Below are 25902 nucleotides of genomic sequence, written 5' to 3'. Positions count from 1 at the left end.
ACAAACATTCTTTATGGGAAGAAGGAACAACAATTTCCTGATTAATATTTCTGTCCGAAACAACCTTAGGAAGAAAACTAAACTTGGTACGGAGAACTGCCTTATCTGCATGAAATATGACATAAGGAGAATCACACTACAATGTGGAGAGTTCAGAAACCCTTCGAGCAGAATAGCAGTAAGAAACAAAACTGTTCAAGATAATAACTTAATATCTATGGAATGCATAGGCTCAAAACGGAGCCTGTTGTAAAACCTTAAAGGGACACTTAAAGGGGCAGTCTAGTCAAAATTAAACTTTCATGATTCAGATAGGGCATGTAATTTTAAACAACTTTCCAATTTACATCTATTATCTAATTTGCTCAGTTCTGTAGATATCCTTTGTTGAAGAAATAGCAATGCACATGTGTGAACCAATCACACAAGGCCTTCATGTGCAGCAACCAATCAGCAGCTACTGAGCATATCTAGATATTCTTTTCAGCAAGTGATATCAAGAGAATGAAGCAAATGAGATAATAGAAGTAAATTAGAAAGTTGTTTAAAATGACATGCTCTTTCTAAATCACAAAAGAAAAAAATTGTGTTTCATGTCCCTTTAACACCTGATAAAAATCATTAAAAATAATGTTTTATTATGAATTAAAATCAAGTAATCACTACTGTCTAGTTTATTTGTTCACCTTACCCCTAAGTGTTGAAAAAAATCGATTTGAAGATGAATGCTAAGGTGCTTGATTCTCCCATATAAGGTGCCATATTAGAACGCACGTTACACTGGGTCACAGCAGTCATGTGACTCCATGCAGAGTCACATGACACGCACTTCATATCTCCTTAGAGTCCCTATAATTTGTGCATATAAAAAACACAGCAGCACTCAATGTTATGCAGACAGAGCTTGTGCTGCAGTTTATGTTACATATCTATTACAGGAATAAAACATTTTATTATTATGCTTTTCTATGTAAATAAAGATTACTTTTTCAAACGGTACCACTCTGTCATTCCTAATGTGTGTGAATGCACAGCACTCGGCAGGGTTATAAATTTAAATAATTCTCTGACAAGCTCCGGTCTGGAGAGGGAGGGGCCGAGGGGGGAGAGAGAGCAGAGAGACTGAGACTCCAGTGCGTGGGAGAAAATAGACTGAATAACTCATGCTGCAAGTACTTTTTCCTGGAGATTTGTTCTATACAATATTTTATTTTCATACATCTACATTACATATATACAGTAATATATTTAATGTAGATGTATGAAAATAAAATATCGTATAGAACAAATCTCCAGGAAAAAGTATTTGCAGCATGAGTTATTCAGTCTATTTTCTCCCACGGACTGCAGTCTCAGTCTCTCTGCTCTCTCCCCCCTCGGCCCCTCCCTCTCCAGACCGGAGCTTGTCAGAGAATTATTTAAATTTATAACCCTGCCGAGTGCTGTGCATTCACACACATTAGGAATGTCAGAGTGGTAACGTTTGAAAAAGTAAGCTTTATTTACATAGAAAAGCATAATAAAATGTTTTATTCCTGTAACAGATATGTAACATAAACTGCAGCACAAGCTCTGTCTGCATAACATTGAGTGCTGCTGCTGCTGTGTTTTTTATATGCACAAATTATAGGGACTCTAGGGAGATACGAAGTGCGTGTCATGCGACTCCTGTGCTGTTAAAATATGGTGGCATACATAGCTGCATCAAGCCCTGGATATGTATACTAATAGAAACAATTTTCTTGAAATGTTTTGTGTAAGCTGAAGTTACAGCATAAATAGCTGTACTCAGTTTTTTATTATTACACAGTAGAAGTTAGTTTGAATGATTTTTAGCTGTCAAGTGTTTAAAGTCCCTTTAAGAACAAGATTAAGGCTCCAAGGTGGAGCAACTGATTTAAACACAGGCCTGATTCTGACCAGAGCCTGACAAAAGGATTGGACATCCGGCACGTCCGCCAGAGCTTGTGCAACAGAATAGATAAAGCAGAAATCTGACCTTTGAGGGTACTGACAGATAACCCCTTTTCAAGGCCTTCCTGGAGAAAAAATAAGATCCTTGGGATCCTAACCTTACTCCAAGAATATCCTTTAGACTCACAACAATAAAGATATTTACGCCATATCTTATGGTAAATCTTTCTAGTGACAGGTTTACGAGCCTGAATCCTGATCTCAATGACCAATTCAGAAAATCCAAGCTTAGCTAAAATCAAGTGTTCAATCTCCAAGCAGTCTACTTCAGAGAAACGAGACTTGGATGACGGAAGAGACACTGAAGAAGAAGGTCCTTCCTGATCGGAAGTCTCCACGGAGGTATAGATGACATTTCTACTAGATCCGCATACCAGATCCTGCAAGGCCACGCAGGAGCTATAACAATCACTGATGCTCTCTCCTGCTTGACCAGAGCGATGACTCGTGAAAGAAGAGCAAACGGGGGAAATAGATATGCCAACCTGAAGTTCCAAGTAACTGCCAGAGCATCTATCAGAAAAGCTTGAGGATCTCTCGACCTCGAGCCGTAGTTTTGGAGCTTGGTGTTCTGACTAGACGCCATCAGATCCAATTCCCGAAGAACACTTCCGGATGGAGTTAACACTCCCCGGGATGGAAAGTCTGTCTGCTCAGAAAGTTTGCTTCCCAATTGTCTACTCCTGGAATGTGGATGGCACATAGACAGCAATTGTGAACCTCCGCCCACTGGATGATCCGTGCCACCTCCTTCATGGCTAATGACTTACGAGCTCCCCCTTTGTGGTTGATGTAGGCCACTGAGGTTATGTTGTCTGTCTGGAACCTAATAGGCCGAGCTAGGGCCAGCTGAGGCCAAGCCATCAAGGTATTGAAGATCGCGCTCAACTCCAGAATGTTTATGGGGAGAGCAGATTCCCTCTGAGACCAAAGTCCCTGTGTCTTCAATGAATCCCAGACTGTTCCCCAACAGGCTGGCATCTGTGGTCAAAATTACCCAAGAGGGTCTCCGAAAACACGTCCCCTGGGACAGATGTTCTTGTGATAGCCACCACGGTCTCTTGTTGATTGATCCAGAACTATTCTCTGAGATAGATCTGAATAATCCTTGTTCCACTGAGCGAGCATGCATAGCTGCAGAGGTCTCAAATGGAACTATGTCCATGGAAGCCACCATCAACCCGATTACCTCCATGCATTGGGCCATTGATTGTCGGACCGCTGACTGTAGGGACAGGCAAGCGGACAGAATCTTGGCTCTTCTGACCTCCGTCAGAAATATTTTCATAGCTAGAGAGTCTATAATAGTTCCTAAGAAGGTCACTCTTGTAGACGGAAAAGAGAACTCTTCTCCAAATTGATCTTCCAACCGTGGGAACGAAGATATGCCAACAAGAACTTTGTATGAGATTCTGCTAGTTGCAAGGATGGTGCCTGAACTAGAATGTTGCCCAGATAAGGCGCCACTGCAATTCCCGAGACTGAATTACCGCTAATAGAGCTCCCAGGACCTTTGAGAAAATTCTGGCAGCTGTGGCGAGGCCAAATGGCAGCGCTACAAATTGGAAATGTTCGTCTAGATAGGCAAACCTCATATATTTGTAATGATCCCTGTGAATGGGAACATGCAGGTACGCATCCTTCAGGTCTATGGTTGTCACGAACTGACCCTCTTGAATCAGGGGCAGAATAGAGCGGATAGTCTCCATCTTGAAAGACGGCACTCTGAGGAATTTGTTTAGTAACTTTAGATCTAGAATGCGCCTGAAACTTCCCTCTTTTTTTGGGAACCACAAACAGGTTTGAGTAAAACCTGAGACCCTGTTCCTGACTTGGAACAGGCACTACCACTCCCAAAAGGAAAAGGTCTTTAACACATTTCAAGAACGCCTCTCTTTTTATCCGGTCGACAGATAATCTTGAGAGGTGGAACCTGTCCCTGGGAGGAGAGGTGGAACCTGTCCCTGGGAGGAGAGGTGGAACCTGCCCCTGGGAGGAAAGGTTTTGAACTCTAACTTGTACCCCTGGGAAACTATGTCCACTTCCCACGGGTCTGGAACATCTCGTTCCCAAGCTTGTGTGAACTGAGAAAGTCTGCCCCCCACTTGATCCGATCCCGGATCGGGGGCAAACCCTTCATGCTAACTTGGAATCAGCTGCGGGTTTCTTGGATTGCTTCCCCTTGTTCCAAGACTGACCAGGCTTCCAAGAGGGCTTGGATTGTTCCTGTTTGGTAGAGGCAGGGGAAGACTTACCCTTGAAGTTACGAAAGGAACTAAAATTATTCTGACGCCCCTTTGATTTATTCTTTTTGTCTTGAGGCAGAAAATATAATTTAACGCCTGTGATATTGGAGATAATCTCCACCAGAGCTGGACCGAACAAGGTCTTTCCCTTGTAGGGTATAGTCAAAAGCTTAGATTTAGAAGAAACGTCTGCAGACCAAGACTTAAGCCATAGTGCTCTACGCTCTAAAATTGCAAAACCAGATATTTTAGCTCCAAACTTAATGAATTTCAAGGAAGCGTCCGTTAAAAAGGAGTTGGCTAACTTGAGAGTCTTAAAGGGACACTCAAGTCAAAATTAAACTTCATGATTCAGACACAGCATGCAATTTTAAACAACTTTCCATTTTGCTTCCATTAACAAAATGTGCAGTGTCTTTTAATATTTACAATTTTTGAGTCACCAGCTCCTACTCAGAGAATCTGAAGGAAACCACTACAGCATCAGTGCTCAAGCTTGAATCTGAAGGAAACCACTTCAGCATCAGATGAAGGAATTACACTATCCGAATCTGAGATTTCACCCTCAGAGGCCTCAGTATCCTCCTCCGATTTATGCGAAAGAGGAGCTCAGTCAGCCTGAACAGAATCTGAGACCTTATCTGATTTTATAAACTTCCTCTTACGTTTCTCCTGCAGCATGGGAATGGCTGCTAGAGCCTCAGATACCGCCGAAGATGCCTGGGCTGCAATCTCAGCCTTTAAAAATACTCCATCTGGAGATTGTGAGGAACCGCAGGGCACTGAATGTGACGTAGCTGCAGATTGGGCCATATTAGGGAGACACTGTGATAACCCCTGGACAGCATCATCCTGAGGGAATGGAGGCTCAGAATCAAAAAGCTTGTCTTTATATAGAAGAGTTCTATCTATACAAGAACAGCAAAAAGGTAAAGGAGGTTCTACATGGGAATCCAACCAGAGTCTGCACAGAATAGGAGGATTAGACTCTAAATCCATTTTCACAAGAAATTATACACAAATCTCTCTAATTTCTTATATAATTAACTTTACTGTCTCTTTAAAAAATAAAACTCAAAAATCCTTAAGGATTTTTCCTGTCCAACTTGAGCAAAAAATATTTTAACAAAAAAATTATTTAAACAATGTCCCCAGCACCTCTACACCTCAGCGGTATGCTGCATTCTTGACTGTCCGGTAGAAGAGGAAGCCGCTCCTCACAGAGACCTAGGACAAAGGAAATGAACAGAGTAAGCTTACTCTGGCATTCTGAGAGAGGGCAGCAAGATGTTAGGATGGGCCTCACTGCGTTTTCCTAACTGCTTTAAAGCTACCACAGCCCTGCTGAAGAGACTTACATGGAGTACAGCTATACCCAGATTGTGATGGAAGAGCAGAGCAAGCCTGCCCTGGCTTCAAAATAAAAAAGAAATCTTGATAGAAGAATCTTATACAGACACCTATTACTTCACCTCCTCCTTGCACTGGAGGCAAAGAGAATGAATGGGGGTTGTGGGAAGGGAATGATACTTAACAGCTTTGCTGTGGTGCTCTTTGTCTCCTCCTGCTGGCCAGGAGTGGTATTCCCAACAGCAATTGATGATCCGTGGACTCACCGTGTTGAAAGAAAGAAAGAGGGGGGGAGAGAGAGAGCAAAAGAGAGGGGGGGGGGAGAGAGAGCAAAAGAGAGGGGGTGAGAGAGAGAGCAAAAGAGAGGGGGGGAGAGAGCAAAAGAGAGGGGGGAGAGAGAGCAAAAGAGAGGGGGGAGAGAGAGCAAAAGAGAGGGGGGAGAGAGAGCAAAAGAGAGGGGGGGAGAGAGAGCAAAAGAGAGGGGGGGAGAGAGAGCAAAAGAGAGGGGGGGGAGAGAGAGCAAAAGAGAGGGGGGGGAGAGAGCAAAAGAGAGGGGGGGAGAGAGCAAAAGAGAGGGGGGGAGAGAGCAAAAGAGAGGGGGGGAGAGAGCAAAAGAGAGGGGGGGAGAGAGCAAAAGAGAGGGGGGAGAGAGCAAAAGAGAGGGGGGAGAGAGCAAAAGAGAGGGGGGGGAGAGAGCAAAAGAGAGGGAGGAGAGAGAGCAAAAGAGAGGGGGGAGAGAGAGCAAAAGAGAGGGGGGAGAGAGAGCAAAAGAGAGGGGGGAGAGAGAGCAAAAGAGAGGGGGGAGAGAGTGCAAAAGGGTGGAGAGAAAGCAAAAGAGAGGGGGGAGAGAGAGGAGAAGAGGGGGGGAGAGAGAGCAAAAGAGAGGGGGGAGAGAGAGCAAAAGAGAGGGGGGAGAGAGAGTAAAAGAGAGGGGGGGGGAGAGAGAGCAAAAGAGAGAGGGGAGAGAGCAAAAGAGAGAGGGGAGAGAGCAAAAGAGAGAGGGGAGAGAGCAAAAGAGAGAGTGTAGAGAGAGAGCAAAAGAGAGTGTTAGAGAGAGAGCAAAAGAGAGTGTTAGAGAGAGAGCAAAAGAGAGTGTTAGAGAGAGAGCAAAAGAGAGGGGAGAGAGAGCAAAAGAGAGGGGAGAGAGAGCAAAAGAGAGGGGAGAGAGAGAGCAAAAGAGAGGGGAGAGAGAGAGCAAAAGAGAGGGGAGAGAGAGAGAGCAAAAGAGAGGGGAGAGAGAGCAAAAGAGAGGGGAGAGAGAGCAAAAGAGAGGGGAGAGAGAGAGCAAAAGAGAGGGGAGAGAGAGAGCAAAAGAGAGGGGAGAGAGAGAGAGCAAAAGAGAGGGGAGAGAGAGAGCAAAAGAGGGGAAGAGAGAAAGCTGCATCTACCCTGAAAATAGCAGCGTGGTTCCATCACCACAATAGACTGCCCTTCCGAAAATGGCAGGGTGGTTTGGTGGTTCCGTCACCACAATAGACTGCCCTCTGAGCAGGCTTTCCCACAAGTTCTCTATAATTATAAAATTTAGAGATGTGACATAACTAAGGTAGAATGTTCTCTTTAATGAAGCTTGAGTTACCCATTCAAAAGATCTAATAGTCAAACAATCAAGGATACAGCATTGGGCTCAATATCAGAAAAAAATATGATAAAGTTCACATTTTACCCAATTCTTGTTTCCTACATTCAACAAAAAAGTCACATAGTTGTAAAAAAAAAATAGTGCAATAACCTACAGAAGAATAAGAGCCTTCATGTGACAAAGGTAATCCTCCTCTCTAGCATCAGCCTAAAGTCTTGAGGTGCAGGTAAACAAAAATACTAAAATACTAAAATGATCACCTTAAACAAGCATGTGTTAATTCAACAAATATGGGTCAAATATATTTGGGTCAAATATGCCCCAAAACATAAGAAAGTTAGCTACAAATTGATATCACATGTAGACTATCTCTGACTAAACAGATATTGAACCTCCAATTGTCCTCTGCACTGACCAATTTAAATTACCTTCATTAAAAAAGCTATCACTCATTTAAAAAATAAGTAACAAGACACAATAATAATAATTTTATACACATATATATTAAGTGGGTTAAGAAAATGTTGAAACTAGCCGGAAACATTAAACATTAAAAAATAATTCATGTTTATGACCATTTAAATATGAAATCAAATTATACAGGCCCCTGCTTAAAGCCACAGCACATGCTTCGCACACAGATTACTTCTTCAGCATTGCGTGCGACCCAAAGTGGAAAAGCCCAGTTATGGGTGTGACTCCAGCCACATGGGAAACAGGGATCATAGTCTGTTGTTCGATCGCACGAAAACCCTGGCACGCTTTGATAACTATGATTAAGAGTTGGCATGAGAGAGGCATACAACCTGGGACCAGAGCCAAATTTTTCACCTTTTGGCACTATAAGAAATCCTTTGCACGTTATGTGCAAGGAACTGAACCTTTTCCAAAGTCCCACTTGTTTTTAACTGAAAAATATTTATGTACTAAATAATTGGTGACAACATAAAAAGGTACAACAGCTGTAAGAGATAAAAAAAAAATTGAAGAATTGGGTATCTATATAAAAACAGTTCAGGAGTAGAAACAGATTTCTACCCAAGACCTTTTTAATGGGTGCACCAACTGGCTAAAATTTTAGTCAATATTAAGCAAATCTTAGTGAATGTTCATTTTTTTCTATGCTTATTGCACAGATTATCATTAAATACATTTATGTTAATTTATGCAATTAATGTGTGCCGTGGGTAACAGAAAATGTTATAATTTACCAAAGTATTACAATGACAACACTCAGCTACTTCATAATGCCACCTGGCTGGTAAAATTGTCTGTGGAAAACACAGATGTAAACATGAAATTTAGAATATGGCCATTTATTGTGATGTATTTTAAGAAAAAATGTTTTAAAACAAATATGTATTACTTGTGTAGCTAATATTTGATTGCTCCTTACCTTTTCAGTTTTAAACTGCATAGCTTTCTAAATTACGAGACATTAACTTCACATGAAAGAAAAATATTTAAAAACTTTTTTCACAGTTTCTCTTTAAGTATGTGAGAAAGTGTGTACTTTTTACCACATTTTGTTCCAGCAGAAGTACTTTAAATTTAGATGCTGTCACTGGTATATTCACCATAACTTATTCAGTTACAAAAATAATATTTCTTATATACACTTATGCATTGGTATATGAACAATTGAAAATGTGGTAGTACAGAACATTCCAGAGAAAATCTGCTAATAATCAAAGAGCAGAAATACTTTACATAACCATAAAAATAAAGCCAAAAATGCATGTGGTCCACACAGATTTAAGTAACTTGCTCATTTTAGTAAAATTTTAATTCTAAGAGGATGTACTTGAAAAAAAACATAATTTATGCTTACCAGATAAATTCCTTTCCTTCCTGGCAAGGAGAGTCCACGACTTCATTCCATACTGTTGGGAAATACAACACCTGGCCACCAGGAGGAAGCAGACACCCAAGCCAAAGGGTTAAATACCCCTCCCACTTCCCCTATACCCCAGTCATTCTGCCGAGGGAACAGGGAAAGTAGGAGAAGCATCAGGGTATAAAGGTGCCAAAAGGAAGGAAAGGAATTTATCTGGCAAGCATACATTTTGTTTTCCTTCCATAAGACAGGGAGAGTCCACAACTTCATTCCTTACTGTTGGGAAAATTATACCCAAGCTCCAGAGGACACAATGAATAACGGGAGGGAACAAAAAAGATGCGGACCCCATTCTGAGGGCACCACAGCCTAAAAAATGTTCCCCCGAAAGTTGCTTCAGCCGAAGCACACACAACAAACTTGCAAAATTTAGAAAAAAGTGTGCAAGGAGGACCAGGTGGCCGCCTTACAAATCTGATCTATTGAGGCTTCGTTCTTAAAAGCCCAGGAGGAAGCCACTGCTGTACTGGAATGAGCCGTTATCCTCTCAGGAGGCTGTCGTCACACTGTCTCATAAGCTAAGCGGATGACACTCCTCAACCAGAAAGCTAGGGAAGTCTTCTGCCCCTTACGCTTCCCCGTATAGACGACAAAAAACATAATTTATGCTTACCTGATAAATTTATTTCTCTTGTAGTGTATCCAGTCCACGGATCATCTATTACTTGTGGGATATTCTCCTTCCCAACAGGAAGTTGCAAGAGGATCACCCACAGCAGAGCTGCTATATAGCTCCTCCCCCAACTGCCATATCCAGTCATTCGACCGAAACAAACAGAGAAAGGAGAAACCATAGGGTGCAGTGGTGACTGTAGTTTAATTAAAATTTAGACCTGCCTTAAAATGACAGAGCGGGCCGTGGACTGGATACACTACAAGAGAAATACATTTATCAGGTAAGCATAAATTATGTTTTCTCTTGTTAAGTGTATCCAGTCCACGGATCATCCATTACTTGTGGGATACCAATACCAAAGCTAAAGTACACGGATGATGGGAGGGACAAGGCAGGGATTAAGCGGAAGGAACCACTGCCTGAAGAACCTTTCTCCCAAAAACAGCCTCCGAAGAAGCAAAAGTATCAAATTTTGAAAATTTTGAAAAGGTGTGAAGCGAAGGCCAAGTCGCAGCCTTGCAAATCTGTTCAACAGAGGCCTCATTTTTAAAGGCCCAGGTGGAAGACACAGCTCTAGTAGAATGAGCTGTAATCCTTTCAGGGGGCTGCTGTCCAGCAGTCTCATAGGCTAGGCGTATTATGCTCCGAAGCCAAAAGGAAAGAGAGGTTGCCGAAGCTTTTTGACCTCTCCTCTGTCCAGAGTAAACGACAAACAGGGTAGATGTTTGACGAAAATCTTTAGTAGCTTGTAAGTAAAACTTCAAGGCACGGACTACTTCCAGATTATGCAAAAGACGTTCCTTCTTTGAAGAAGGATTAGGACACAATGATGGAACAACAATCTCTTGATTGATATTCTTGTTAGAAACCACCTTAGGTAAAAACCCAGGTTTGGTACGCAGAACTACCTTATCTGCATGAAAAATCAGATAAGGAGAATCACATTGTAAGGCAGATAGCTCAGAGACTCTCCGAGCCGAGGAAAGAGCCATCAAAAAAAGAACTTTCCAAGATAAAAGTTTAATATCAATGAAATGAAGGGGTTCAAACGGAACTCCTTGAAGAACTTTAAGAACCAAGTTTAAGCTCCACGGGGGAGCAACAGGTTTAAACACAGGCTTAATTCTAACCAAAGCCTGACAAAATGCCTGGACGTCTGGAACCTCTACCAGACGCTTCTGCAAAAGAATAGACAGAGCAGAAATCTGTCCCTTTAAGGAACTAGCTGATAATCCTTTGTCCAAACCCTCTTGGAGAAAGGACAATATCCTAGGAATCCTAACCTTACTCCATGAGTAATTCTTGGATTCACACCAATAAAGATATTTACGCCATATCTTGTGGTAGATTTTCCTGGTGACAGGCTTTCGTGCCTGTATTAAGGTATCAATGACTGACTCGGAGAAGCCACGCTTTGATAGAATCAAGCGTTCAATCTCCATGCAGTCAGTCTCAGAGAAATTAGATTTGGATGATTGAAAGGACCTTGTATTAGAAGGTCTTGTCTCAGAGGCAGAGTCCATGGTGGAAAGGATGACATGTCCACTAGGTCTGCATACCAGGTCCTGCGTGGCCACGCAGGCGCTATCAGAATCACCAATGCTTTCTCCTGTTTGATTTTGGCAATCAGTCGAGGGAGCAGAGGAAACGGTGGAAACACATAAGCCAGGTTGAAGAACCAAGGTGCTGCTAGAGCATCTATCAGCGTCGCTTCTGGGTCCCTGGACCTGGATCCGTAACAAGGAAGCTTCGCGTTCTGGCGAGACGCCATGAGATCCAACTCTGGTTTGCCCCAACGATGAATCAATTGAGCAAACACCTCCGGATGGAGTTCCCACTCCCCCGGATGAAAAGTCTGACGACTTAGAAAATCCGCCTTCCAGTTCTCTAAGCCTGGGATATGTATCGCTGACAGGTGGCAAGAGTGAGTCTCCGCCCAGCGAATTATCTTTGAGACTTCTAACATCGCTAGGGAACTCCTGGTTCCCCCTTGATGGTTGATGTAAGCCACAGTCGTGATGTTGTCCAACTGAAATCTGATGAACCTCAGTGTTGCTAACTGAGGCCAAGCCAGAAGAGCATTGAATATTGCTCTTAACTCCAGAATATTTATTGGGAGGAGTTTCTCCTCCTGAGTCCACGATCCCTGAGACTTCAGGGAGTTCCAGACTGCACCCCAACCTAGAAGGCTGGCATCTGTTGTTACAATCGTCCAATCTGGCCTGCGAAAGGACATACCCTTGGACAGATGGACCCGAGATAGCCACCAGAGAAGAGAATCTCTGGTCTCTTGATCCAGATTTAGTAGAGGGGACAAATCTGAGTAATCCCCATTCCACTGACTTAGCATGCATAATTGCAGCGGTCTGAGATGCAGGCGCGCAAATGGCACTAAGTCCATTGCTGCTACCATTAAGCCGATTACTTCCATGCACTGAGCCACTGACGGGCGTGGAATGGAATGAAGGACACGGCAAGCATTCAGAAGTTTTGATAACCTGGACTCCGTGAGGTAAATTTTCATCTCTACAGAATCTATAAGAGTCCCTAGGAAGGAGACTCTTGTGAGTGGGGATAGAGAACTCTTTTCCTTGTTCACTTTACACCCATGCGACCTCAGAAATGCCAGAGCTATCTCTGTATGAGACTTGGCAATTTGAAAGCTTGACGCCTGTATCAGGATGTCGTCTAGATACGGAGCCACCGCTATGCCTCGCGGTCTTAGGACCGCCAGAAGTGAGCCCAGAAGCTTTGGGAAGAGCTACAAATTGGTATTGCCTGTCTAGAAATGCAAACCTTAGGAACCGATGATGATCTTTGTGAATCGGTATGTGAAGGTAGGCATCCTTTAAGTCCACTGTGGTCATGTACTGACCCTCTTGGATCATGGGTAGGATGGTCCGAATAGTTTCCATTTTGAATGATGGAACTCTGAGGAATTTGTTTAAGATCTTTAGATCCAAGATTGGTCTGAAGGTTCCCTCTTTCTTGGGAAACACAAACAGATTTGAATAAAAACCCTGTCCTTGTTCCGTCCGCGGAACTGGATGGATCACTCCCATTACTAGGAGGTCTTGCACACAGCTTAGGAATGCCTCTTTCTTTATCTGGTTTGCTGATAACCTTGAAAGATGAAATCTCCCTTGTGGAGGAGAAGCTTTGAAGTCCAGAAGATATCCCTGAGATATGATCTCCAACGCCCAGGGATCCTGAACATCTCTTGCCCACACCTGGGCGAAGAGAGAAAGTCTGCCCCCCACTAGATCCGTTTCCAGATAGGGGGCCGTTCCTTCATGCTGTCTTGGGGGCAGCAGCAGGCTTTCCGGCCTGCTTGCCCTTGTTCCAGGACTGGTTAGGTTTCCAGGCCTGTCTGGAATAAGCAACAGTTCCCTCTTGTTTTGAAGCGGAGGAAGTTGATGCTGCTCCTGCCTTGAAATTTCGAAAGGCACGAAAATTAAACTGTTTGGCCTTTGCTTTGGCCCTGTCCTGAGGAAGGGTATGACCCTTACCTCCAGTAATGTCAGCAATAATTTCCTTCAAGCCAGGCCCAAATAAGGTCTGCCCCTTGAAAGGAATGTTGAGTAACTTAGACTTTGAAGTCACGTCAGCTGACCAGGATTTAAGCCATAGCGCCCTACGCGCCTGGATGGCGAATCCGGAATTCTTAGCCGTTAGTTTAGTCAAATGAACAATGGCATCAGAAACAAATGAGTTAGCTAGCTTAAGTGTTCTAAGCTTGTCAATAATTTCAGTCAATGGAGCTGTATGGATGGCCTCTTCCAGGGCCTCAAACCAGAATGCCGCCGCCGCAGCAGTGACAGGCGCAATGCATGCAAGGGGCTGTAAAATAAAACCTTGTTGAATAAACATTTTCTTAAGGTAACCCTCCAATTTTTTATCCATTGGATCTGAAAAAGCACAACTGTCCTCAACCGGGATAGTGGTACGCTTTGCTAAAGTAGAAACTGCTCCCTCCACCTTAGGGACCGTCTGCCATAAGTCCCATGTAGTGGCGTCTATTGGAAACATTTTTCTAAATATAGGAGGTGGGGAAAAGGGCACACCCGGTCTATCCCACTCCTTGCTAATAATTTCTGTAAGCCTTTTAGGTATAGGAAAAACATCAGTACACACCGGCACTGCATAGTATTTATCCAGCCTACACAATTTCTCTGGTACTGCAACTGTGTTACAGTCATTCAGAGCAGCTAATACCTCCCCAAGCAATACATGGAGGTTCTCAAGCTTAAATTTAAAATTAGAAATCTCTGAATCAGGTTTCCCCGAGTCAGAGATGTCACCCACAGACTGAAGCTCTCCGTCCTCATGTTCTGCATATTGTGACGCAGTATCAGACATTGCTCTTACAGCATTTGCGCGCTCTGTATCTCTTCTAACCCCAGAGCTATCGCGCTTGCCTCTTAATTCAGGCAATCTGGATAATACCTCTGACAGGGTATTATTCATTATTGCAGCCATGTCCTGCAAGGTAATCGCTATGGGCGTTGATGTAATTGGCGCCATACTTGTGTGCGTCCCCTGAGCGGGAGGCGAAAGATCTGACACATGGGGAGAGTTAGTCGGCATAACTTACCCCTCGACAGAACCCTCTGGTGAAAATTCTTTTATAGATAAAGACTGATCTTTACTGTTTAAGGTGAAATCAATACATTTAGTACACATTCTCCTATGGGGCTCCACCATGGCTTTCAAACATAATGAACAAGTAGGTTCCTCTGTGTCAGACATGTTTAAACAGACTAGCAATGAGATTAGCAAGCTTGGAAAACACTTTAAAACAAGTTTACAAGCAATATAAAAAAACGTTACTGCGCCTTTAAGAAACACAGATTTTGTCAAAATTTGAAATAACAGTGAAAAAAGGCAGTTACACTAACGAAATTTTTACAGTGTATGTAACAAGTTAGCAGAGCATTGCACCCACTTGCAAATGGATGATTAACCCCTTAATACCAAAAACTGAATAATAAATGACAAAAACGTTTTTCAAACAGTCACAACAACTGCCACAGCTCTACTGTGGCTTTTTACCTCCCTCAAATACGACTTTGAAGCCTTTTGAGCCCTTCAGAGATGTCCTGGATCATGCAGGAAGAAGCTGGATGTCTGTGTCTGTAATTTTTGCTGCGCAAAAAAGCGCTAAAATAGGCCCCTCCCACTCATATTACAACAGTGGAAGGCCTCAGGAAACTGTTTCTAGGCAAAATTGAAGCCAGCCATGTGGAAAAAAACTAGGCCCCAATAAGTTTTATCACCAAACATATATAAAAACGATTAAACATGCCAGCAAACGTTTTATATTACACTTTTATAAGAGTATGTATCTCTATTAATAAGCCTGATACCAGTCACTATCACTGCATTTAAGGCTTTACTTACATTACTCCGGTATCAGCAGCATTTTCTAGCAAATTCCATCCCTAGAAAAATATTAACTGCACATACCTTATTGCAGGAAAACCTGCACGCCATTCCCCCTCTGAAGTTACCTCACTCCTCAGAATATGTGAGAACAGCAATGTATCTTAGTTACTTCTGCTAAGATCATAGAAAACGCAGGCAGATTCTTCTTCTAAATACTGCCTGAGATAAACAGTACGCTCCGGTACCATTTAAAAATAAACTCTCCTCTTACGACCTCCATCTTTGTTGAGAGTTGCAAAAGAATGACTGGATATGGAAGTTGGGGGAGGAGCTATATAGCAGCTCTGCTGTGGGTGATCCTCTTGCAACTTCCTGTTGGGAAGGAGAATATCCCACAAGTAATGGATGATCCGTGGACTGGATACACTTAACAAGAGAAAAAGAGGAAGATTGTCTGAATTCCTTAGTAGCCTGAAGATAGGACTTCAAGGCATGAACCACATCTAGATTGTGAAGCAAGCGTTCCTTCACTGAAGGATTAGGACACAAGAAAGGAACAACAATTTCTTGATTAATGTTATGGTCCAACACCACCTTAGGGAGGAACCCTAATTTAGTACGTAAAACCGCCTTATCAGCATGGAAAACATGATAAGGGGAGTCACATTGCAAAGCAAAAATCTCAGAAACTCTTCGCGCAGAGGCAATTGCCAGCAAATAAAGAACCTTCCAAGATAACAATTTAATGTCAACAGCAATGCATAGGCTCAAACTGAGCCTGCTGCAAAACACTAAGAACAAAATATAGGCTCCAAGGCGGAGCCCCAGATCTAAACACAAGTCTGATCCTAGTCAGAGCCTTAAAGGACTGCACATCCGGAAGCTAAGTCAATCTCTCGTGCAGCAACACCGACAGGGTTGGTATCTGTCTCTTCAGGGAACTAGCAGATAGACCCTTCTCCAGTTCATCCTGGAGAAAAGATTAAATTCTGGCAACCTCAACCTTATTCCAGGAAAAGTCACGCTCTTCACACCAGAACAAGTAAGTCCTCCACACTTTATGGTAGATACGACGAGTGACTGGCTTACGAGCTTGAACCAGAGTGTTAACACTCTCAGAGAACCCTCTCTTTGCTTAGACTAAGCGTTCAATCTCCACGCAGTCAGCCTCAGAGAATATAGATTTTGATGAACGAAAGGACTCTGTATCAGCAGATCTCTGCGACAAGGTAACCTCCACTGAGGAGAGGACATCCCCACCAGATCCGCAAACCACGTCCTTCGCCGCCATGATGGAGCAATCAGACTCACTGATGCTCGCTTCTTCTTGATGCGAGCCACCACAAGAGGGAGAAGCGGAAATGGAGGAAAAAGATATGAGTCTGAACCTCCATGGAACGATAGGGCATCTATCAATTCCGCCTGAGGATCCCTCGACCTCGACCCATACCTCGGTAGCTTGGTATTGAGGCGGGATGCCATGAGATCTATCTCCGGCCTCCCCCACTCGCTGCATATCTATGCAAAAACCTCGGGTGGAGAGGATTGCCTACTGAGGAAGTCCGCTTCCCAGTTGTCCACACCCAGAATGTGGATCACTGACAGCTAACATCTGTGAGTCTCCTCTTACTCTAGTATCTGAGACACTTCTCTCATCACCAAGGAACGTCTCGTTCCCCCTGATAGTTGATGTAGGCAACCGAGGTTATATTGTGTGAATGGAATCTGATAAACTGGGACAAACCCAGAAGAGGCCAAGCCTTCAAGGCATTGAAGATTGCCCAGAGTTCCAAAATATTGATCGGAAGGGAGGACTCCAAGTCCATAGACCTTGTGCCTTCTTGGCACCCCAAACTGCTCCCCAGCCAGAAAGACTTGCGTTCGTAGTCACAATCTCAGAGGACGGTCTCAAGCAGCACGTGCCTTGAGACAGATGATCTGGACAGAGCCACCAAGAGAGCGAGTCTCTTGACAGGTTGTACAGCACTATCTGTTGAGACCGAGCTAAATGGTCGCCGTTCCATTGTCTGACCATGCATAGTTGTAAGGGTCTGAGATGGAATCTGGCAAAAAGAATGATGTCCATACAGGACACCATGAGTCCAATTACCTCCTTATAAACTGAGCCACTGAGGGTCTCAAGGAGGCCTGGAGGGCATGAAATGCAGAAGTTAGGCTTGCAACGTCTCTGATCTGTGAGGAATATTCTCATGGATATGGATTCTATTATTGTCCCCAGGAAGTTCAACCTTGTATTTGGAGTAAGAGAACTCTTTTCCAAGTTTATCTTCCATCCATGTGATCGAAGAAGATTGAGAAGGGACTCTGAATTTTCTTCCGCTAGACGAAAAGATGGTGCCTGTACCAAGATATCGTCCAGGTAAGGCGCTACTGCGATACCTTGTGTTCTGGCAACGGCTAGAAGAGCCCCCAGAACCTTCGAAAATATCCTTGGAGCAGAAGCTAAGCCAAAAGGAAGAGCTGGTCCAGAAAGGCAAACCTCAGGAACTGAAAATGTTCCCTGTGCATCAGGACGTGAAGGTATGCATCCTTCAGGTCTATTTTGGTCATAAACTGTTCTTCCTGAACCAGAGGAAGGATTTACTATATTGTCTCCATCTTGAAAGAGGGAACACTTTGAAACTTGTCTAGGCACTTTAGGTCCAGAATTGGACAAAAAGTTCCCTCCTTCTTTGGAACCATGGAAAGGTTTGAATAAAACCCCAAACCTCTTTCTGCTGTAGGTACCGGGACAATTACTCCTAGAGAGGAGAGATCCCGTACGCAACCTAAGAAGCCAGCTCTCTTTTCTGGTCTTGTAGACAGACTGGAGAGAAGGAATCTGCCCCTGGGCGGATGAAACTTGAATCCTATCCTGTATCATGAGATACAACCTCCAGGACCTAAGGATCCTATACAAACTGGAACCAAGCGTCTAAAAAATAGAGACAGTCTGCCCCGTTCTCGATCCGATCCAGGATCGGGGCCGCTCCTTCATGCTGATTTGTTCTCAATGAGCTTCTTAGTCTGTTTGGACTTATTCCAGGACTGAGTCGGCTTCCAAGTACTCTTGGGCTGCTCTGACTTGGAGGATTGCTGTAGTTATTTGTCACAACGAAAGGAAAGAAAATTAGACAATTGACTAACCTTAGGTCTATTATTTTTTGTCCTTTTGTAGGAAGACACCTTTCCCTCCCGTAACCGTATAGTCCAGCCCTAGACCGAATAAAATCTTTCCCTTGAAAGGAAGAGAAAGGAGTCTGGATTTGAAAGTCATATACGCAGACCAAGACTTCAACCATAGAGCCCGGTGGGCTAGGACCGCAAAGCCAGAAGCCTTTGCATTTATGCGAATAATCTGCATATTCGAGTCACAGATGAAGGAGTTAGCAATTCTCAGAGCCTTAATTCTCTCCTGAATATCATCAAGGGGAGTCTCCACCTCAATGAGCTACGGCAGAGTGTCGCACCAGTAGGTAGCTGCTCCAGCAACCGCGGCTACAGCTGCCACCTGTTTAAATAAAAACCCTGTTTGTTGAAACATCTTCCTCAGAAAGGTTTCCATTTTCTTATCCATAGGCTCTCTAAAAGAGGACCTATCCTCCAGAGGAATAGTAGTACCCTTAGCCAGCGTAGAAATAGCACCATCCACCTTAGGGATGGAGCACCATAAGTCTAATTGAGAGTCAGGGACCGGTAATAATTTTTTAAAAGTAGACGAGGAAAAAAAAGTTCATATTCTTTCCCATTCGTTACTAATAATGTTCGCCATCTTAACTGGCACAGGAAAAGTCAGAGGTACCTTCATGTCTTCATAAACACTGTCTAATTTAGGGATCTAAGGTTCCTCAGGGAGAGTAGCCTCTGAAACCTCTAGCTAAGACAAAACCTCCTTCAATAAAAAAACACAGATGCTCAATTTTAAATCTAAAAGGAGGGTTCCTCCCCTAAAGGAGGTTTAGAAACTGAAGTTTCCGACTCAGAAAGTTCACCCTCTGAAGCTACAGAGGTCAACATCTTCGGATAGCTGGGACATAGTAGTTAAATCCGACAAATATTTAGATGACTAAGACAAAAAGGAAGAAAAGAGCGCAAGCCCACTCTAAGAGTAAAAATTTTAATAACACATAGCGCAAGTAAAAACAAACGTACAAGATAATAAATAAAAATGGCGCCTTATAACTTCCAGGGCAGCCGGTTGACTTAAAATTGTGTACAGCTTGTGTCGGGTAAGACCTGTGTGTTCCGTAAATCCTCTACGTGTTTCTTCTGTTTAGGAACAAACTTTTTCAAGAGGTATCATACCTCTTGAAAAAGCCTGTTCGTAAACAGAAGAAACGCGTCCCTGGAACTTATAAGGCGCTATTATACGCTGTTATTACAGGCTGCAACAAGCGGATACAGACTGCAACCCATTGCACTTGATGTTGAGGATCTGTGGCGATTTACTTTTGTTCTTATTTTTATTTATTATTTTGTACATTTGTTTTTACTTGTGCTATATTGTGTGTTATTAAAACTTCTTAGAGTGGGCTTGCGCTCTTTTCTTCTTTTTTGTCATATCAGCTCTCCTTGGGAGGTAAACCACAGCTCTCCCTGTGTTATTGGAGCAGCACCCACTGACATCGCAATTTGAGGCTTTTTACTAGATCCATCATTACCAACACCTGAGTGAAAAAGGACACCTAAAGTGGAAAGATATACTGGACAGCATACCTTACCCAGGAACTCACGAACACTAAGGTGTGACTGTTCTATGATATGGTTTACCAAACTTGTGACCAGTTATTTCACAATTGGTGATTTTATTTGTCATTTGTATTTTGAGACACAATCTTGTATTCACAAAAATAGACTTTCTATTATTGTGGACAAGAAAAGACAGCGCCTCATAGTGCAGATAAACTTCAAAAAGTGAGATCACAGGAAAACAAACAAATGGAAATATACTCACAAGAGTACTGGCACTCTTATATAAAGAAGTGCGAATGGGCAGGCTGACATTCGGCAGCAGTCAGTACGCTGGAATATGGATCCTCCAATGTGTCAAAAACACAGCCGTGGACTCTCCTCCGTAACACCCAGAGGATCTTCTGAATCAGCACTGTTTGTAATGTGCAGCTTCCACTATGTATTGGAAGTAGGCAGCGGTGTCCGTGAGAACAAGGCTGTATGCAAGTTTAATAAGCCCCCAGAAAACAATAGGGTATAAAGAGATAAAAAGCTGTATCGAAGCTTGAAATAAAAACAGTAGATGATTAGGTGAGCTTAAAACGCGTTTCTCGGCCGAAAGCTCCTGGCCGTTTTCTCAGGTTAATTACACGTTAGTTTTGGACACATTTAAAAAGCGTGCCGTGAAATTTCATGGGTCAATCTTGGACAAATGATAACTTTGGATACATCGTGAACATGCATTACAAAAATAAGTATATCGCTGTTAAACATATTTGTCAGAGTCTGAGCACGACCAGTAACATTTTAGAAAACTTGTAAATACAATGTTAATAAAAAAGGACATAACGTATATATAAATATATTAAAATAACTCTTATGTGTGTTTGGTCAGTGCAAGACTAGTAACATTTTAAAATCATTTGTAAATACAATATTAGTTAAAAAGACATGATGTATATGTAAGTAAATCTTTGCAACTCGTATGTGCATTTGATCCGTGTCTCTCTGTATTCAGATACTTCTATATAAAAAATGTGGATCGGGAACTAATGGAAAAATCAGACTAAAATATATGTACATTTTATCAATTCATTTTCTTCTTCAAATATTTCTTTAGAGAACCCAAGAACAAAATAAAATGTGTAATGGACTGATATAAAATGTAAGCCCGTATGTATGTTGAAATAAAGTGAGAAAGAATGTTTCATCCAAAAAGTGCATGCATATGATATGGTAAATTGATCTTAAACATGGGGGAAGAACAGATATATGCAGACAACTCCGAAAAGCGCAATCCTATGGAACATGAAAAAAAGGAAAAAATAATAATCAAAAAGTAATTGAAAATTCAAATATACAATATTTTCTTGGATGAGACAAAGTCGTAATATCTATACAACTATTGTTTTCTGGGGGCTTATTAAACTTGGATACAGCCTTGTTCTCACGGACACCGCTGCCTACTTCCAATACATAGTGGAAGCTGCACATTACAAACAGTGCCGATTCAGAAGATCCTCTGGGTGTTACTGAGGAGAGTCCACGGCAGTGTTTTTGACACATTGGAGGATCCATATTCCAGCGTACTGACTGCTGCCGAATGTCAGCCTGCCCATTCGCACTTCTTTATATAAGAGTGCCAGTACTCTTGTGAATATATTTCCATTTGTTTGTTTTCCTGTGATCTCACTTTTTGAAGTATATCTGCACTATGAGGCACTGTCTTTTCTTGTCCACTCTATAGATGCACTGACTGATCACGCAGTTCCAAGACCAGCAGCCTAGCGTACCAATTCATCATCATTGTACCAGAGACTATATTATCCTTTGTGACATCGCCCACAACCATCTTTTGGACACTTTATGATAAGCACAATTTTTTTTTTCATATATAGATATATACTTTGAGTGTCAATAATATAAGTCTCAGCAACACTTTGCCTTCTAACTATTTCGTTTTTAACCTTGTTTCTTCCATTATTATCATTATTTCTATTTATTTTTATTTTTGCAATATTGTTATTACTGATTATTTACATTTGTTTCACGATCACGATTTCAATTGGTATAGAGACCAAATAGCTTTATTTTGTTACTACATTTGAAATGAGATATATTTGATAGTGGCGCACTCTATCACTATACACCTGGTATAGTTTTGCACTTTCTATTATTGTATTATTATTATATACAGTAATCGGGTTAGCGCAGTTTAAACTGTCTTTATTTAGATGACTAAGTCAGGAGAACTATGTTTAACCTTTCTCTTGCGTTTGTTAGAGCGTTGTAAGGCACTCCGTGTCGCAGACACTGCCGATTGTAACTGTGCGGTAAAGTTTGCAGGAAAAAAGCCCCCTCCAGATGGAGGATTAGATGAGCCGCGGGGAACTGCATGTGGAGGGGGTAGTGTAGAAAGGGTAGTAATCTCTCGGGACCCAGATTCCTGAGAGGTAGACGGCTCAGAGGGGCTAATAGCGTAATAAGTATTAGCAGGCTTGTTTCCCTTAGACTTTAGAACAGTGCTTAGGCAAAAGACAAAAATTAAAAACACTATTTAAAATAAACAGCACCTTTAAAATCCCAATGGCTGGGGCACTCACCACCTCCTAGACCCAGACAGCGAACAGAAAACTCCTCAGGAGCAATGTTCACAGCAAGATCGTAGGAAAAATTAAAAGAACGCAGCCGGTCAAGTAGTGCATAGGACATGACTTCCTCTGCTATGAAAAAAGGCGCCAAGCTGTTATGAGCTGTGCAACACACCAAAACAAAAGTGAAACCTGTTTGTTCAAAGCCAAAAGCACACAGTCCATGAGCCCCAAAAAACTTTCACATAAATAAACCCTTGCTGTTCAAAATAATCTCCCTAGAGGAGATATTAACCCTTGATCCCATCGAGGCATAAAGGAGCCACACTGTGACCCTGTATAGCAAAGGAGTATATATAAAACAATCTTACCTCCAGGATCCATGCTGTGGAACAGGCACAGCCTCAAGTGTGATAGTCTTGCAGCGACACCTCTGACATGGACTTGAGTGTGTAACAGCAAGCAGTGAAACTCGTCAACACTGATTGCTCAGGAGTTGTTAGCAACAGCCTAAAAGGGTTTGCAGAAAAACTTTCCCTGCATCTCCAGACTCTAACTTTCATCAAAAATCTCACTGAGAGGTTGACATCATTACTTAAAACAAGTCCTTTCTTAAGGGGAACATACCCCTTACAGGACTATCTAAATCTTTTCACACTTCTCTGCCACCTCCTATAGTGACGAAAGGCAAAGAATGACTGGGGGATAGGGGAAGTGGGAGGGATATTTAAGCCTTTGGCTGGGGTGTCTTAACTTCCTAGTGGCCAGGTGTTGTATTTCCCAACAGTAATGAATGAAGTTGTGGACTCTACCTGCCTTATGGAAGGAAATCAAGGGTTTCTAAATGTCAAAATACAGCATGTTGCTACAGACAAAAGAGAGTACTGATTCAAATGAGGAGATGTAGTATAACAAGATCTGAAACTGGTTTGTCCAGTTTAGTTTGTTCTCTACAGCGCCTCCATTCACCTCCGTACACATTCATAATAAAATATTCTCAGGCAAGAAAATCTTCTTAACCCCTACTTGGGCAGAGAGAAGTAAAAAATACTCCAATCTGTGAAATTTGTTTTTAGGTTTATATTTGCTTTTGAAATAGCTGGTTACGCTCATTAAAACCACAACATATTTTCTTCTTAAATGAGAAGAGTCCACAGCTGCATTAATTACTTTTGGGAATTCAGAACCTGGCCACCAGGAGGACACCCCAGCCAAAGGCTTAAATACCTCCCCCACTTCCCTTATCCCCCCCGTCATTCTTTGCCTTTTGTCACAGGAGGTTGGCAGAGAAGTGTCGGAAGATTTTTATATAGTCTCTTATGGAGGGTAGTACTCTTCAAAATGGAACTGGAGTTTTAAGTAATCCTGTCAGCCTCATAGTGACAGTATGGATGAATGTTAGAGTCCGGAGATGCAGGGAGAGTCTTTCTGCAAAACCATCCCGACTCATGTTAACAGCTCCTTAGCAATCAGCTTTGACGAGTTTCGCTGCCTGTTTTCTTCTCTCAAGTCCATGTTAGAAGCGAGGCTACTATCTGTCACACTTGAAGGGCCACGTTCCTGTTCCACGGCGTTGATTCCGGTAAGATCGTTTCATTTTACTTTGATGATGAGAATAAAGTAATGTAAACGAAGTAGTCAGGGTCTTAGTGGGACTCCTTTATCTTTATAAGGAATCAAGGGTTAATATCTCCTGAGGGGGGTTATTGAACAGGGAGGACTTTAATCATGTTTGTTATGTGATTCTGTCTACTAATGTGTAGTGTTATTTGGGCTTGTGGCTAGATCGGAACATAACGGCCTTTTCTTGTCAGGCTGCGCAGCCCTTGTAGGCCTTGGCGCACTTTTCTATAGCCTGCACGGTGCATCTTGTGACGAGGCGTGGTCCCGCTTCTGTGCTACATTTCCGTATTCCTGACAGCGTGGCGACGGAGTCTGTTTTGCTAGCTGTCTGGGTCTCAGGAGGTGGTTAGTGCCCCAGCTATTAGGGGTGTAAGGTGCCATTTTTTATTTTTCTGCCCATCATTTCTATATACCAAGTTATGGAGGAATATGAATTTTTGGAGAAGGATGTCTCTGATTCACAGTATGAAATGGCCCGTGTAATTCATGTCCATCAGTTATGTTCCGAATGCCGCTTTAGAGTTCACCGAGCCATCCGCCCCTGGGGATTGCATATCCCATGCGGCGCATCCCCTAGAACATTCTTTGGCTACGCAAGCAGGTGTCCCTAATGCCGTTACCCCTTCTCCGGAAGGCGGCTTGTTTCCTCCAGAGTTTACGGCACAGTTTTTCATTGGCCATATCTATGGCCCTGGCGCATTTACATCTTCTTGCTGAGATACTGTCCGTGTTAACCGGGGCTCGTCAGGCGTGGGATCGCCTGGGTCAGATCAGCCATCTGGGGAAGAGATTTCCTCTGAAGCTTCAGGGGCCCAAACCCTCGGGCACGGGGTTGTCAGTTGCCCTGGCGGAGGCAAGTCTTGCTTTTCGTTATAGACTGGCGTGCCTTTGTGTCCTGCTACGGCATGTTTTGGGGTGCCGGAGGATCCCAGTACTAATAGGTTAAGGGATCCTCGGTCTTCTGTTCCAGACAGCAAGCTGGGTTAGAAGTGTGGGGATGAAGTTAATCTCCTGGTCGTCTTCAATTTTCCTTTCTTTTTGGGTATCTTATTCCAGTTTTGAGCTTTTATAAGAATGGGGTCTCTGATTGGCTGGTCCCGTTGGTGTACCCATTCTTCTTGGGCATTCACCTGCGGGTGCTGCCCTTCTTTTATTTGATCCGTTGAGGATGTATTTTATTCAATTTTTTAAGAAGCTCATGTCTGCTATGATTTTCTGGAATTTGATACTAGCAATTTTGTGGTCGCTTGAGCACTTCCGCTGAAGTCGCATGTTAGTACATTGTTATGTCTTAAGATCCTTTTATCAAGTCCTTGTGGGGTCTCGAATTTTCTGTGGCCTGGTTCAGTTTGGAGTGTCCTATATAGTAGGCTGGCCCTGATAGGGTGCTATTTCTGTTCCTTACGGTGTATATAATTCACGTGGTGCCAGTGAGTTGCTCACTCGTATAAGGAGTTTATTACTCTTGGTGTCTCTTCAGGTCGATAGTGGCCCAGTTTCCCGGTTCCGGGAGGTCTTCTGTTCCTACGGGCGTATTTTTTCTCTCTTGAAGAGAAATTTAGACTTTACTGGGTCGGTCTTAGTGGCCGGATGATTTTCCTTTGGTATTTGTCTACAGCTTTACACTCCAGCACTGCTGTAGTAGCCTGATAATTAGCCGAGCTGTTTAGCGAGCGGAAGTTTTGCAGTTCGAACTACAGCTGCAGCTAATTGCACCTTGATTGTGTGCTAGCAAGTTGTTACGTTCTGGCTTCGCTTCCTTCCCTTTGGGGGTGAATTTGACATTCCATAGTAGGGCTTGGAGGTACTTTTTATTACTCTGTTTAGTGGGGTTGTTCCCCCTGCCTTGTGTGCGGAATGTCAGTGTGACGGGATGGATTTCTGTGCCATACCTTTACTGTAGTTCCAGTAGAGGGTCTCCTTTTGGGAGTACCTTTCGTCTTCAGGAAGGGAGCTGTGTCTGGGAT

At 42.9% G+C, this 25902-nt stretch overlaps 1 protein-coding gene across 1 annotated transcript in view; it reads right to left on the bottom strand.

Moving 5' to 3' along the window:
* The window catches only part of EDC3 (enhancer of mRNA decapping 3), a 439215-nt gene that overhangs the window by 219392 nt on the left and 193921 nt on the right, over positions 1–25902 (bottom strand). Inside the window, 1 exon segment of the mRNA XM_053717364.1 lies at positions 5179–5184. Coding sequence (XP_053573339.1) covers positions 5179–5184 — 6 coding nt within the window.

This window comes from Bombina bombina, chromosome 6, assembly GCF_027579735.1.
Source record: "Bombina bombina isolate aBomBom1 chromosome 6, aBomBom1.pri, whole genome shotgun sequence".
Lineage (NCBI taxonomy): Eukaryota > Metazoa > Chordata > Amphibia > Anura > Bombinatoridae > Bombina > Bombina bombina.
Note: the sequence above shows the minus strand (reverse complement) of the source record. Positions and strands in the feature narration are given on the sequence as shown.